Genomic DNA, 15329 nt, shown 5'->3' with positions numbered 1-15329 from the left:
TTAAATTCAAGATAATTTTCTTCCAAGCTTTGTTCTATATACTTTGAATAATATACAATGTTGCTTAACTAAAATTTTAGAGCATTCCTTGCCAAGATATGACTGAAATGTAAGAAAGATAAGAAATTTATTTATTAAAAAATAAATACAAGTATAAATAAATATAGACATACATACATACATATATTCCTACCAGGAGAAAATTGAGAAAAGAAAAGAAAAGAAAGTAGAGAAAAACTGTGATAATTTTAACATATAAGAAGTTATTTTTCTGGGCTATTAATAAAATGTGAGTTTATAATAACAAAATTAGTGGAATCCTATCTATTTTTTTAATTTGTTATACTTGCCCCAGAAATGTGTTTAACCAGCAACATTTTCAGAAATAAAGTGATAACAGCAGTACCTGGAATGCTCTGAGAAGCGCCATATGGTCACTGAAAGTTCCTGCAGTAAAACGTTTCCTACAAAGCATAGCTGCACGTTTTTGAGAGGCCTGGGTTGGCAGGACAAAAGGATCTCGATAGGCTAGTGTGCAGGCAATTGTAAGGATGGGGTCCAGACACTTCAAAACAACAGCACACAGCACCATTTTACCAAGATGGGGTTCTACTGGCAAGTCGGCCAAATGATATCCAAGTTCAGTGAGATCTTCCCACGCATCCATTGCATCTATTGTCTAAATAAAAGCATACAAAACAGAATGTGACCTGACCAAAATTTATGTTTAACCAAACCACACACTTAAAAATCCATAAGTAAGAAATAAGAATATAAATTTTCTTTTGCTACTATATCTCATAAAAAATATATTTTGCTTCAAATATATAAAAAAGAACTACACCTACTATTTTACTCTAATTACATGAGAGCATCACTCAAAGTATATGATTATTTAAGATAATTTTTTTAAGTACAAAATTAGTTAACATGTATTCTCATTTGGTTTACATTTCAAGTAAAATAGGTAAAAATAAAACTGTTAAGATACCAACCTTAAGCATTTGTATAGCATTTCTTACAATTAAAGCTGGTGGAGGCTCAGGAGCTTTCATAAGGAAATCAGCGATAGGACAACTAACTGGGGCTAACAGCTTGGTATGTAAACAAAGTTCCTGTAAATAAAAACAGCAAATAATTTTGAAATATTGAAATAATAATTTTTATTTTTATAGAAATCACTACTACAGACTAGTAGTGTCTCTGATTAAAATGAATGGTAGAGGGAACAATGTCTTTCTATGAAAGATGGGCTCATACTTTGCCCTATGTGCCACAACCTTAATAAACACCCTCCATCAACTCATATCAAGGTTATCTTGCCCCGACTGGCAATGTCTCATCACACAGTTCTTATCCATAACAACAAGAGTTACTGTTCAAAAAAACCTTTTCTTTTCTTTATTTTACATTCTAGAATCTTCTATCTATTCAACAAATATTTAAGTGCTTACTAGGTGCTAGGCACTGCGCAGCAAGTTGGAGAAAAAGAAGAAGACAGGCAAACAAGTGTCTGCTCTATGGAGTTTCTATTGTGTTGAAAAACAGAATAATTATATAATTACTTAATTACAATTGTGACAAGTGCTATGAAGAATACAGGGAGCTAAAGAGGCAAAACAAAAGATTTAATCAAGTTAAGGAAAGAGAAGGAGGCTATGGGAAGTCAAAGGCAATTTCTCTGAGGAAATGACACTTTAAGATGTAAAGATTGAGCAGGAGTTAACTACACAAGGAATAAGGGGGAGGACTTTAGGGAGAGAAGATGGTACATATGAAGGCCCTAAAATAGAAAGAAACAAGATATGCTTGAGAAATTGAAACTACTGGTATGAGTAGAGAGGGGAGGAAAGGCAAGAATCAAAAAATTAAAACTAGTTGGGGCTGGCCCGGTGGTGTAGGGGTTAAGTTCGCGTGCTCCGCTTCGGCGGCCCAGGGTTCGTGGGTTCAGATCCCAGGTGCGGATCTACACACTGTCAAGCCATGCTGTGGTGGCATCCCACATATAAAATAGAGGAAGATTGGCACAGAGGTTAGCTCAGCGACAATCTTCCTCAAGCGAAAAAAGGAAGATTGGCAACAGATGTTGGCTCACGGCCAATCTTCCTCACCCCCCAAAAAAAAAAAATTTAAAACTGGAGACAGAAGCAGAAGAGATCATTTAGGCTCTTAAGAATTTTGTGTTTTATCCTAAGAGGAACAGAAAATGGCACACAGGATGGGGAAGTGGGAAGTCATCTAGATACACAGATGCCAAAAAACATGATCCAGTGTCTCTTTAAAGGTTTGGAAGCCAGCACCTAATCAAATTAATGTACTTCTAGTGGTTTTCCCTAGAAACTACAGTGTCTGGCTGTTCCAGGAAGTCAGAAAATCTAAACGAAAACAATAAAGGCCAGGAAATCTTAATAAATTCAGTTCCAAAACTACCCAAGTAATTTCAGGATATTAAACTGAGACTTTGGACCTTAAATAATTTGTTTCCACTCCTCATTGAGAACGTAAAAGGTGAACACTATGTGGTTAATAGATTCTTAGAATGCTGCATAAAAAATAACAATATACTTATAAACTGTACCATAATTTAAATGCACTCAAGTAATTCATTAAAATTTTGAAGGTTTATGGATTAAATTTTCTTGTATAGAAAAAAATGTTAGTTATATATATAACTACCTTCCATAATATATATTTCATAATTTTGTCTTATAAATTAATTAACAGTTCAATCAGTATAAGTTGAAATGGCCCCTCTCTTCTCTCACCCACAAAAACAGCGTTTTAGAGTTAAATAAATTTCTACCTGTAGTGGCATTCTCAAAAGTTCTGGAGTCTGAAATTCCAACATATTCTGGAATCGGAGTCTACTGAACAGCCGGAAACAAATTCCAGGTCTACATCGCCCTGCCCTTAACAGTAAAATACAAAATTAAGACTCAAAGAAGCAATAAAGACTATAATAAGGAAACTGTAAAAAAGCAATGTGATTTAGGAGACAATGAACTAGGATCAGGACATCTGAGTTTGAATCCCTACTCTGATTCTTACCCCTGTAAATCCTTTCAGAAGATACTTCACTTGTCCCGAACTCAATTTTCTCCTTTATAAAGTGAGATTCATAAATGACACCTACCTGATATACCTTCTAAGGTAATGGTAAAAATAAAAAAAAAAAAAACATACATACAAAAGTAAAAAATAAAGCATGAATAAGTATATGGTAATTTAAATTTAATCAACTTACTGAGCTGATACCAAGCACTGTGTTCAGGCCCACTGATTAGAGTTGTGCAAATTATGTATTACACAACTCCAAGGGAGTATCATTTACTTCATCATCATAGAGACTTGTATATCTTTTGGGAAGTTGTAGAAAAATATCTTGAGGAAAAGCAGTCTTTTAATTTTACCCAAAGTCACTATATGAACTAATAGCAAGGCTGAATATGCTAAGTGATAGAGATAGAGAAAATCCCTATCCTCACAAAGTTCACATCCAGAGCCCCAAACATAACTATAACATAATGTGATACGAGTTACAAAATTTGACATTGTTGGGCCATTCTTTCATCAAATACTTCCCTCACTATATACCCATCAGCTTTCCCACCTATCCAGCCTCCTCTGAGAGATTTCTATCTTTGCCCAGACCTTAAATGTTGGATGTTCTCATAAGTTTGGACCTCAGCCCTCTGCTCTCCTTACTCTACCCTCTCTCCCAAGGTGATCTTAATTATCCTTCTGACTTCAATTTCCAACCTTCTAGATCTCCTTATCCTAATTCTAGACCTATCCTTCAGAAGCCTCTTAGCTCCACTTGGATTTTCCACGGTCAACTCAAACTCAACACAACCAAAAGTCAATTCTTCTCCCCAATATAACCACTATTCCCATTTTCCCTATCTGACAATGGCACTACCATCCACAAAATTTTCTAAGACAGAAACCTGACTGACATCACTCTATTCCCTACCCCACACCCCAGGACATAAGATCACCAATATTACTCTCCTTAATATCTGTTGAATTAATTATCAATTTCTCTTTATTTCTACCACCACTATAACAATCCAGGCAACTCTCATCTCTTCCTTATTGTAAATGGAAGTATTAATAAAACAGCTTCCTGCTGGGTCCTCCTACCATCATTTTTGTCTCTACCAAATTCATTCTTCAAAGAGCTGAAAGAAAACCATAATCATGCCATCCCCTGGTTTATCAAGGAAAAAAAAAAAACAGAGAAAGAGAAAAAAGAAAGAGACCTGTCTGCAACTTACCTCTTTCCACTCATTTTTCACTATTCTCCTCTAAACTAAACTTCACCCAAACAACTTTCTGCTCATTCTTGCCTTTCGGCCTTTGTGTATGCTTTCCCTCTGCCAGAAATGCCTTTCCACAACACCTCTTTATTCATATTTATCTCAGATTCTATCTTAACTCCTCTAGAAGCATTATCCAGTTGTAGCACAGAAAAAAAAAACTGTTTTATTGGACTCCTAAATGGGTGGCAACATTCCACCCACTTCAGACTTGATCCATCAGACTATAGTTTATTCATCATTGTATCCCTAACACTTGCACAGTGAAGGCTGTCAAAAAATATTTGTTGAGAAAGATGACAATGGAAATTTCTACAATTTCTGATTTTTAGCCCTAATAATATACTATTAACAGTATATAAGTACAACTCAATATGTCAAGCCACACTTTGTCATAAAAAGACAATTGATACAATAACAACAAAGCCCTCAAGGGCATTCCATGAAGTTACAAAGTACAGAAATAATGCATTCACCGTCTTCAGCATATGAGGCATTCTTTTAAAGTCAGTATTCAGTGTTTTCCTATTAGTTAAAATGCAAGAAAAATTAGTCAAATAATTAATGAAAAATATGATACTCTTTAATCTTGCCCTTTTAAAAATGAAAAAGTAATGCATGTACTAAAATAAATAACCGAACTACAAAAAAATATAAAACGAAAATTAAGTCTCCTTCCTTCAGAGCCCCATAAATCCTCATTCTCAGAGTCAACAGTTGTTTTTTAATGTTTCTCTCAGACTTAACAATGCATTTGTGTCTATATATATATATATAGACACACAAACATATACATGTATTTTTTAGCACAAGAGACTACTAGACACATGTTCTATACCTTACTTTTTCCAATTAATAATATTGTCTGAAAACTCATCCCACATAAAAACACATACATCTACATCTTTCCTTTTAACAGTTACCTAGTATACCATTGTGTGGCTAAAACACAATTTATTTAACCGCTTCACTATTGATGGACACTGCAGTGTTCCCAGACTTTTCACTATAACAAACAACACTGCAAAAAACATTCTTAAACATACATCTTTGCACACATGTGCAAGCATACTCAGGATAAATTATAAGAAGTGGAATCCACTTTCAAAGGGTAGACTTGAATGAACAGTTTCAAATTGCCCTCTAAAGAAGTCATACCGATTTATACTTCCATCAACAAACTATGAAAGCCTATTGGCCCATGCTTTTGCCAACTCTGTTGTGTGTACTGTTAAACATTTTCATCAATGCCACTCTGATAAGCAAAAAATAGTATCTCATTAATTTGTACTCCTTTTGGTATATATGAAGTGGTATATGTGAGGTTAATGCATTGATTTTTATTAATTTTAAAAAGCTTTTTTGCATAATACAGAAAGTAGTCCTTTGTCCTGTATTGCAAATGTTTAGAATTTTTGCTTTTATTTTTATTTTTTAAGTTTCTTACGTCTTCTGTGTGTAAATTATTCTAGGCAAAATTTTTAATTTTAACATAACTGAATTTGACTTTTAAAAAAGTATTATGTTTACTTTGCAAAAATTATATAAAAATTAAGACTAACATGAAAATTTTAGCATTTTGTAAAAAGTGGAATATACATTAAATATGTAATACAAATGAAAATGTTTCCATTTTACAGGCAATTGAATGAATGTACATTAAATATACATTACCTGCCTTTTCGTTGTATGGCACTAGCTTTGGAAATCCACACCATTTTTAACATTGTAACAAAATTCAGTGCATCAAAGGATTTCTGTAATATTTAAATCATCTTTATGTTAATACATAAAAGGCATTTAAAAAGAAATAGCAAGAAACATTATGAATATATTTTAATATGCCAAGGATAATAAAAAGCCTCTCTTGATGAGATAATTAAACAGAGTGTTGATTTAAAAAAACCCAGATTTCTGGTTACAATCATTCTAAGAGAAAAGACTGAAAACTAAACTCAGAAGAGCTATAAAACTTCCTCATTCTATGCCTTGCTGAGCTATTTTTTTCCCTCTGCTACAGCTGGATAATGGCAGTCAGTTCTCATAAGGCACCAAGATTAGAGAGAACTGATCTGTTCTCTTGAGGTCACCTTCTATAAGATTTACATCATTGTGGGGAATAGGAGTGATCGGCAAAAGACAGTTTCCGAAATACTTTCCAGGGAGCTGATCCAGAGGAATAAGAATAACAACAATTGCTGAACTAAATCTATCCCAAACCTATCCCAGATTTTTAACCCCATCCATTTTACCTCCCGCCGAGCCACTAACGCAGTTAGTCTATCCAGAATGTTACAAAAAGAGAAAGTAAAAAAGAACTATTACTACCCTCATATTTCCTCAAAGAATCTAAAGTGAAAATTTACTACAGAGAAATATTTTAAAAGAATGCATCCCTAACTAGAATATATACTTCAATCATTCAGTGACTTATACTTACCCTTTCATAAAATAATTACATAGAGCAAATACAAATGTCTTCTCATAATAGTTAATTACAGGATTTTTAGCAAAGATGTTGTTTATTTAGTTTTTAATAAAATGTTACATTAGCCAATTTTGTATGTAAAATAACTTCACACTACCATCATGTTCTAAACCATGATTTACTTGATAAATAACACCTAAAGGAGTTAATTTCTAAAATATTCAAAATTGACTTCATCAGCTTTAGATAATTTTAGTGCAATAAAATCTGAATTTTCATTGACTCTCTTCAGACTTAGTGATAATATTCATCATTATCCTCTTACCAAAAAATGAAATTTATCCCTCCTTTACAGTATCCAACTATAATAAAATGTCCACATTTTATAATAAAATTGTATTTTCTGTAAGAAATTCCTAAAAACCACATTGAAAATATTTTGTAACTAACAATTTTTTCACATTAGAAGTGATCGTTTATATCCACTAGAACAGTCATAATTTGCTTTCCACAACATGGACAGTATTTCTTTCTTTGAAAAATCAACTACTTCTGTCACTTTCAATTCTTTCAGTGAAAGGATCTACCAAAGTCAAGGGTAACAAGAATTGCTGGACATTCCAATACTAAAAAGAAATAAACATTGCCTCTTACTTATATCAGGGGGCGGCAGTAAATATTTTATTAGCCTTTGCAGAGGGTCTTTGTTGCAACTACTCAAATCTTCCATTGCAATGTTGAAAGCAGCACAAACAATAAGCAAAAAAGTGGACATGGCAGTGATCCAGTGAAATTTATTTTTATAAAAGCAGGTGATGGGCCCAATTTGGCTGCTAACTATCATTTGCTGAACCCTGGTTTTATGTTTGCTTTCTCTCACCAAGGTTCTCTTGAAATAAATATCTTTTGAATACCTACTATATGTGGAGGACTGAAGATATAACAACGAACAAGAGGGACATGGTCCATGCCCACAGGTAAGAAAACATATAAAATATGTAATCAAATTCCCACACTGCTTGACAAAATTCTCACTATAACTGCCAAACCCTTTAGTTTCTTCCTAGCATTTAGTGAGCAGAAGCTAAATGTTTTGTATAATTTTTTAAAATAACAAGATAGATCCTATATACTGAATTGTTTAAGGTAGAATAGTCACGTTAGTGAAATTAACATTTACTATGTTAAATTCACCTATAACCAGAAATTTTCCCTTTAAAGTGAATTCTGGTTATAAAAGCATTTATTGGAATGGCACTTAACCTCCCTCACTTAAGTGAAAACACAACTTATCCTTACATACCTCTTTCACCTTACCAGAATCAATAACAAAGACAACGTCATTGACTGTGATACTGGTTTCAGCAATATTGGTGGAAAGGATCTGCAATGGGATATTATGTTATAGTTAATAAGAAAATAGAATCAATGACTAATAAAATGGAAAAAAGAAGATTTTCTGAAGCTTACTATTTTTCGAACACCTGCAGGCGGGTTTTTCAATACCTTCTTTTGATCAGATGTTTGCATATTTGAATGAAGCATAAAGACTTGATATCTGTTGACAATTGATAGAGAAAATATACTATGGTACCCATCTGTTATTTAAAGCAACAAATATAAAGCTTTAGCTCTTACCTATGTGTATTGTCAGCAAACCGCTTGTCATCAAACAGGATGCGATCCCTCAGTCCAACTATTTCATCATATCCAGGTAGGAAAATTAATATTGCACCTCGGAGAAGAATGATTTTTTTAATATTAAATCTCATTGTAAAAGCAGAATCAATCAACATAACTAGCTATAATGACTACATCACGTTTTCAAGTACTGATAAACTGTAATACGTGATGACACTTAAGAGATTATTTATGCTTTATTATCAATAGAATTATATAAAAATTTGTACACACAATATTAATTTTTAAATCAAAGTATACATTTTTGTTCCAGTTTTAAATAATACTTATTTACCAGCATCACAACTATGGCAGATATTGTATAGAAGATGCATGATCAAATCCAAATCTACTTTTTCATCATCAAAACTATGATGATAAGCTTTCAGGAGCTCTCTGTCTTCTGCACTGAGGTCACTTCCATTTGTTTGAACCAGAGAACTTTCATCCAGATTTCCAAATTCCAACGAAGCACTAAAAAAAAAAAAAACCAAGTCATTTTTCATTAAAAAGAGTAACCCTTAAAGGCCAATGATTCCCATTACATCCTTCTTCAAATTTTCAATATACCCCAAGGAGGGTAAGTGATACTTAATGTCCTAGCTATAATATAATTCATGTTTTGGTTTCAAGTACGTTATCCAAAGTAAAATTTGGCAATAAGCGCTTTATAAAAAACACAATCTGAAGACATCTCCAAAGAAAATATACCAATTGCCAACAAGCAAATGAAAAAATGTTCAACATTATTAGTCATTGGAGAAATGAAAATCAAAATCTCAATGAGATACCACTTAACACCCACTAAGATGACTATAATTGACAAGACAGATAATAATAAATGTTAGAGAAGGTGTAGAGAAACTGGAACCCTCAGACATTGCTGGTGGGAACATAAAATGGTGCAGCAACTTTGGGAAACAACGTGGCAGTTCCTCAAAATGTTAAACACAGTGTTACCCTATACCCCAGCAATTTGACTCCTAGATATATATACAAGAGAAATGAAAATACATGTTCACACAAAAATCTGTATACACAAATGTTCATACAGTATTATTCATAACAGTCAAAAAATGGAAACAACCCAAATGTTCATCAATTGATGAATGGATAAACAAACTGTGGTCTTTCCATAGAATGGAATATTACTTAGTCAGAAAAAGGATGCTACAACATGGATGAACCTTGAAAGCATTATGCTAATGAAATAAGCCAATCACAAAAGGCTACATATTATATGATTCCATTTATATGAAATGTCCAGAAGAGACAAATCTAGAAAGACAGGAAGTAGATTAGTGGTTACCTAGGGCTGGGAGAGTTAGAGGAAATGAGGAATGACTGCTAGTGAGTACAGGTTTCTTTTTAGGGTGATGAAAATGTTCTCAAAATTGATTGTGGTGATGAGTGTATAACACGTTGAACATACTGAAAACTACTGAATTGTACACTTAAATGAGTGAATTACACTATGTGAATTTTATCTCAATAAAACTTTAAAAACAAACTTTGATCATCATTTATATTTCTTAATAGACTGTTTCTAATTGTTCACTATTATAAACAATACTCTGAAGAAAAGTCCACATTAAAAAAAAAAACTCTACAGGAACCAGTTCAACATGACTGCTAATTTGGTACTTCTATACTAAAAGCAGGTTGATTATGCTGTTTTCCAAAAGTTTGGAATCAGCATAAATTACTGAAATAAATGCCTTGCTTCATCTTGTGTGTAAAAATATAAACCACTGCCATCACTAGTAATTATTAATAAGATTTCTAGGAAGTTCAGTGCAGCCCAATCTCTCTTAAAGAGCTTAGCAGAAAAATAACATAAGACTGCTTTCAACAGGGAAAATATTAAACTTATACAACTTTGTAGTATTTTAAATTTTAAGATCCATTTTAAAACATTCCAAGTATTTTGTTTCCTTACTTTTTAACAGGTAAATGAAGAGGGTATTATGTTCTTTGTTTAAAGCTATAAACTTTAGATATCAATTATCAATAATCCAGCAAACATAATAATAAATTTAATTTTAAATATTTAAAATTTATAATTGATAATGTCAGTGTCTACAGAATAAAAAGAAAGCCCAGTTAGCCAGCATGATTAAAATATTATCCAGATAATTGCTTTCCCTGGTAATCGGTAGTGTCTAGTGAACTAAACTTAAAGAATCTCTTGAACATTCAAAGTGTTAGCACTAAAAGGATTGCCAAGTTCTGGGAGCTACTATTGAAATGACAACATACTAGAATTAGCATTTGGATCTGGCAAGAACTTTGAGATTCTGTAAGCTACGCTACCATTTAATGAAATTAAAGTGACAAAACTAATTTCATACTTCAAACATTTACTTCATCTAATGGCTGACACTATATAGAATTAAAAACGAAAACCCAAGTCAAATAAAATATTTTATATCTTCCTGAATAATAGATGTTTTAATATATTTTAACTTCAGACTCCATTTTTTTCTTTTTTGAGACTCTTACAGGTTGAAAACAGATAGAAGCTATCAATATATTATAAAATACATTTTACCTTTTTCCTTTAAATATCTTTTTTCTTTTCTTTAAATATCTAATCCAAAATCTACATAATCTACCTAAATATCTATCTAAATGTACCTAAAATCTTTAATTATCTAAAAGAAGGATTAGTCTCATAGGATTTTTAAAGTATTGCCCTTCTGACTCTTTTTTTTAAATGAATAACACATGAACATTGTGTTAACAAACAAATGGTTTTATGAAAGTTATAACAAAAACCTCTCTCCATTCCTAGTCACACTGCTTAGGACTTTTTTCAATTCTTTTAGCCAGTTCTCTTGGTTTTTACTTCCACATTTCTAAGTGTATCTTTACTGATTTAACAATTTAGTCATTATTTGTGAACCTCCAATTAACCAAAAATGAAGTCACCACCTCCACCCTCATATAGTCACCATCCACACCAATCCATACAATTTTTGTTAACTATTCATTCAGCCTTTACTTCACTATAACTATGTAAACATTATTTACCATGAGCCATAGAGTGAACTATGATTACACTTCCTTTCCTCTACAACTTTTTGGGTTTTTCTGAGTAATTACTGTCTAATTGTTATTTTCTTGCTGTTCTGTGTACTTATAACTAATTCTTCACAAAGTCTCAAATAGATTCATAAAGCCTTTTTAATAAGGTCGAAAACATCAAGTAATCTCCCTCCCCCGACTCTCCCCAGGGACTTCCTTCCTGGAGCTCTCCATCTTCTGTTTCTATGAGACTAGGCGTACTGGGCGGACGTCACAGTTAACACTCCTCTGCACCAACAGACTGAGCACTTCTTTCACCTATCTTCTATGCTGGATCTACTATGTTTTTCTCTGTTTTATTTTACTTTCTGATATTTGTGGAGCACATTCTCTAACAGTTTCCTCATAAAGGGCACACATAAAATAAATTTTATTATCTTTTCTCTACAATTTTTCATCCTTTGTCCTTTTTTCCTACTAAGTGAGCGACTTTCCCAACTTTATCTTGCAACCCTTCTGAATTTTTTTCTATCATATTTTTAATTTATAAGAGCTCTTTCTTATTAATTCATTCAACGAATATTCACTGAACATCTACCATATTCAGGAACTGTCCTTGAACAAAGGACAGAAGTAGCTTGCTAAATTCTAATAGAGAGAAGAGACAGATAATAAACCAAGGAATATAGTAAGTAAGTAAATTATGTAGTTTATCAGAGAGTGGTAGGTCCCATGGACAAAAGAAAAAGAACACGTTAAGGAGGATCAATAGCACAAGGAGGCAGATTATAATAACAGATAGGGTAAACTTGGGTAGCCTTCATAACCATGAAATCTGAACAAACATTTATGTTCTGTTCCTTTATTAACAGTACTCTGTTTTTGTCTCATGAATATCTTCTATTACTGTTTTTGAAGTTTTCTTCTGATCACTCACGCTTAGTTTCATCCAAGTTCCAGGTTTTTTTCTTGATTTTGTTGTTTGTTTGATTTGTGGGTGCTTTTTCCCCCTCAAACACCTGGTGATCAATCCTTAGCTGTTTGTTCATTTTTAAAAGGTAAAGAACAAAAAAACTCCACATACACAGGTGGAGACTGTTGCGCTATCTGATTTAAAGATGGTCATTTCATTGAAGAAATACCAAACCTTCTATAACTCTAATTCTTTTCTCTAGGCTTGGTCTATTTTTCCAGGAAAGGATTCTCAAGTTTTCTGCCAAAGAACATAAAACAAGCTTCAAAAAGGAAAAGGTGACAGAGCCAGTAGGGGAAGGGAGTGGATGGTATCTCAACTTTCAGCCTTTAAGTAGACTTTCACTTAAACCCCCTTCCTCTCTGACACCTCATTCCCACTCTATCACTGTGCCTGGTAATGCCAGTCCAAAGCCTCCATGGCTTAATTTTTTAATAAATCTCCCACTTCCTGCCAAGGTAGGGAAGGGATATCACCTAGTAGCAAGGAAGAAGGGAATCTGGAATTCTAAATGTTCCTCATAGAGAATTTCAACTAATTCTGTTATATTTTTAGCCCCTTCTTTCATTGCTTCATTCAGAAGTAGTTGAATGAGCTCTAATAAATTCCAAAGCTGAAATAAGTTTCTCATTGGCACTTCCCTCTGCCGACACTCAGGTTGCAGTTTTCTTAGCTCTGCTAAATCAAACACCACTGATCCATTAGCCATCTATCATCTAAAAATTTACTAATATCTTCCATCAGTTGCCATGTCCTCTTCTATTCTCTTTGACTTTGTTAGTTTACACATTTTAATATTCCTTCCTTTTCATTTTAGTGAGGTTTTGGGAAAATGCACAGAAAAATACATGTGTTGTATCTACCAGGTTTAACTGCAAATTCCCCTTATGCTTTTTCAAAATAAAATAAAAAATAAGGTAAATATTATAATACAATGGATCTTATTAGCAACCTATAAAAAAATTAGAAAAATTCCTTAGAATTACAAAAAAAAAAAATCTCTGGATAAGAGACTATAAACAGCCTACATTTGTCACATTCTATGATTTACATGGCTAAGCTTTCTAAAAAGGAGTTAGGATTGATAAAACATAGTATAAAGTTTTACCTGTAAGATTCTAGAAGATCCACAATTTCAGTCTGTCCAAAGTGTTTAGCCCAATCTAAAGCCATCCTGCCAAAATTCAAAGATATCAAATTAAGACGGAGAAACAATGTCCTCAAAATTATAAAACTAGTCACTCAAAATTACTCATTCACCCATTAGAGATATACCAGCAATTATCACACCGTAGCTTTTAATATAGAGACAAATATAAGAAATCAAAACATATGTGTAGTTCTACAAAGATATACAAAAAATGGACACAGTTTAGAATTACCAGCCATTTGATGCTTTACTATGGACATTGGCTCCCATGCTAATTAACTGCTCTACTTGACTTGAAAAACCTCGTCCTGCAGCAACCATTAGAGCTGTTGCACTGGTTTCACTATGTCTGTAATCAACTAAAAGAAGGAAAAGACAAATATATGTTAAATTTCCAAATTATTTTAATTAAAAAAAAAATTTAATGAAAGAATTGAGTGTCAAGAGAATTAACCTGGGACTTGCTCCTTCACCTAACTACATGATTACAGCATCACATGACCTTTAACTCAGATCATCCAAGGAGATCTGTTATTGACATGCCCTTAGTATAAACAGAATGGAATAGGGACTACCAACTGAAAGATAGGAGAAGGAAAGATACTTGTTAAACTGTCTTAATCTTACCAAGATAATTAAAAGAGAAAAAGAAAGCTGTTAACTTGCAGAAATCTCACATAATCTTCCTAAATCTAGATATTGCCTTGACCATCAAATGACAAGAAATAATTAAAGAAGAATTAAAAAGTTAATTTTCATCAGTAGCTGGTAATGAATGCTTAAAAGCACAAATGCAAAGTTCAAGACAATTTTTTGTTGTTCTTTTGTTTTGCTTTTATTCCCCCATCATTCTAGGCTGTTATTTTCTAAAATGCTTATTGGAAATAACACTGGCAGAAAATTTACTTCCCATAAAACACCTCCATGACAAAAATAATTAAAGTTCTATTGAATTTAAGTTCCTTCCTAGAACATATTTCTCAAGCAATACAATATACAATTGCTTAGCACTAACTGGCTTAAAATACAAAATTGGTAATTTCAGAAAGAAATTACCACTGGAAAAACCTCTGCAGTAAAATGTAAGATAATTACAAAGGAAAATTTTACTTTTCCACATATACCCAATTACCCTTATTATTTAATAACACTGTAAAACATGGTATCCATAATTAACATAAACCAATGGTTCTTAAGGTGTGGAGGGGGACTTAGAAGAGAATTACCTCACGCTTTTTATTTCTGAAAGCACAGATAGCCATGTCTTATTCCTAGATTCAGATTCAGCAGGTCTGGAATGGCCAGGCACATGCATTTTTAAAGAGGTCTGCAAAGATTATAATCGTACTCACTATATGAGAATTACTGCTTCAACTGAATGTTCGATTGATAGTCTTAGAGAACAGAACCAAAATGTATGTATTTTGAGCAGAGGGGTATGAATAAGTGTGGGTGTTTTAAAATGTCCTTCAAGAGGTAGCGCCTAATTCTCTTCTCCTTGAACGTGAGCTGGACTAAGTGTCTCACACTAATGAACAGAATATAGTGAAAATGATGATATGCAACTTTAGAGACTAGGTCATAAAAGGTACCTACAGCTTCCTATTTGCTTTTTATCCTTCTCTTTTGAATCATTCACTCTGGAAGAAGCCAGCCGCCACATCCTGGGAAGAATAAGGCAGCCCTACGGAGCGGTCCAGATGGCAAGGAACTGAGGCCTTCTGCCAATAGCGGAGACGAACTGAGGCCTCT

General features: G+C 33.1%; 1 protein-coding gene across 2 annotated transcripts in view; it reads right to left on the bottom strand.

Moving 5' to 3' along the window:
* The window catches only part of YTHDC2 (YTH N6-methyladenosine RNA binding protein C2), a 73771-nt gene that overhangs the window by 24979 nt on the left and 33463 nt on the right, over positions 1 to 15329 (bottom strand). For both annotated transcript variants that reach the window (XM_058538649.1, XM_058538656.1), the window contains 10 exons: positions 13810 to 13936; positions 13536 to 13601; positions 8723 to 8901; positions 8386 to 8482; positions 8218 to 8305; positions 8051 to 8131; positions 5994 to 6076; positions 2804 to 2909; positions 996 to 1115; positions 407 to 679 (listed from right to left, as the gene is read on the bottom strand). In XM_058538649.1, coding sequence (XP_058394632.1) covers positions 407 to 679; positions 996 to 1115; positions 2804 to 2909; positions 5994 to 6076; positions 8051 to 8131; positions 8218 to 8305; positions 8386 to 8482; positions 8723 to 8901; positions 13536 to 13601; positions 13810 to 13936 — 1220 coding nt within the window. The remainder of the gene's footprint in view (positions 1 to 406; positions 680 to 995; positions 1116 to 2803; positions 2910 to 5993; positions 6077 to 8050; positions 8132 to 8217; positions 8306 to 8385; positions 8483 to 8722; positions 8902 to 13535; positions 13602 to 13809; positions 13937 to 15329) is intronic.

Source organism: Diceros bicornis, chromosome 1 (assembly GCF_020826845.1).
Source record: "Diceros bicornis minor isolate mBicDic1 chromosome 1, mDicBic1.mat.cur, whole genome shotgun sequence".
NCBI classification, from domain to species: Eukaryota; Metazoa; Chordata; class Mammalia; order Perissodactyla; family Rhinocerotidae; genus Diceros; species Diceros bicornis.
The sequence above is the reverse complement of the archived record's forward strand: the minus strand, read 5'-3'. Positions and strand labels throughout refer to the sequence as shown.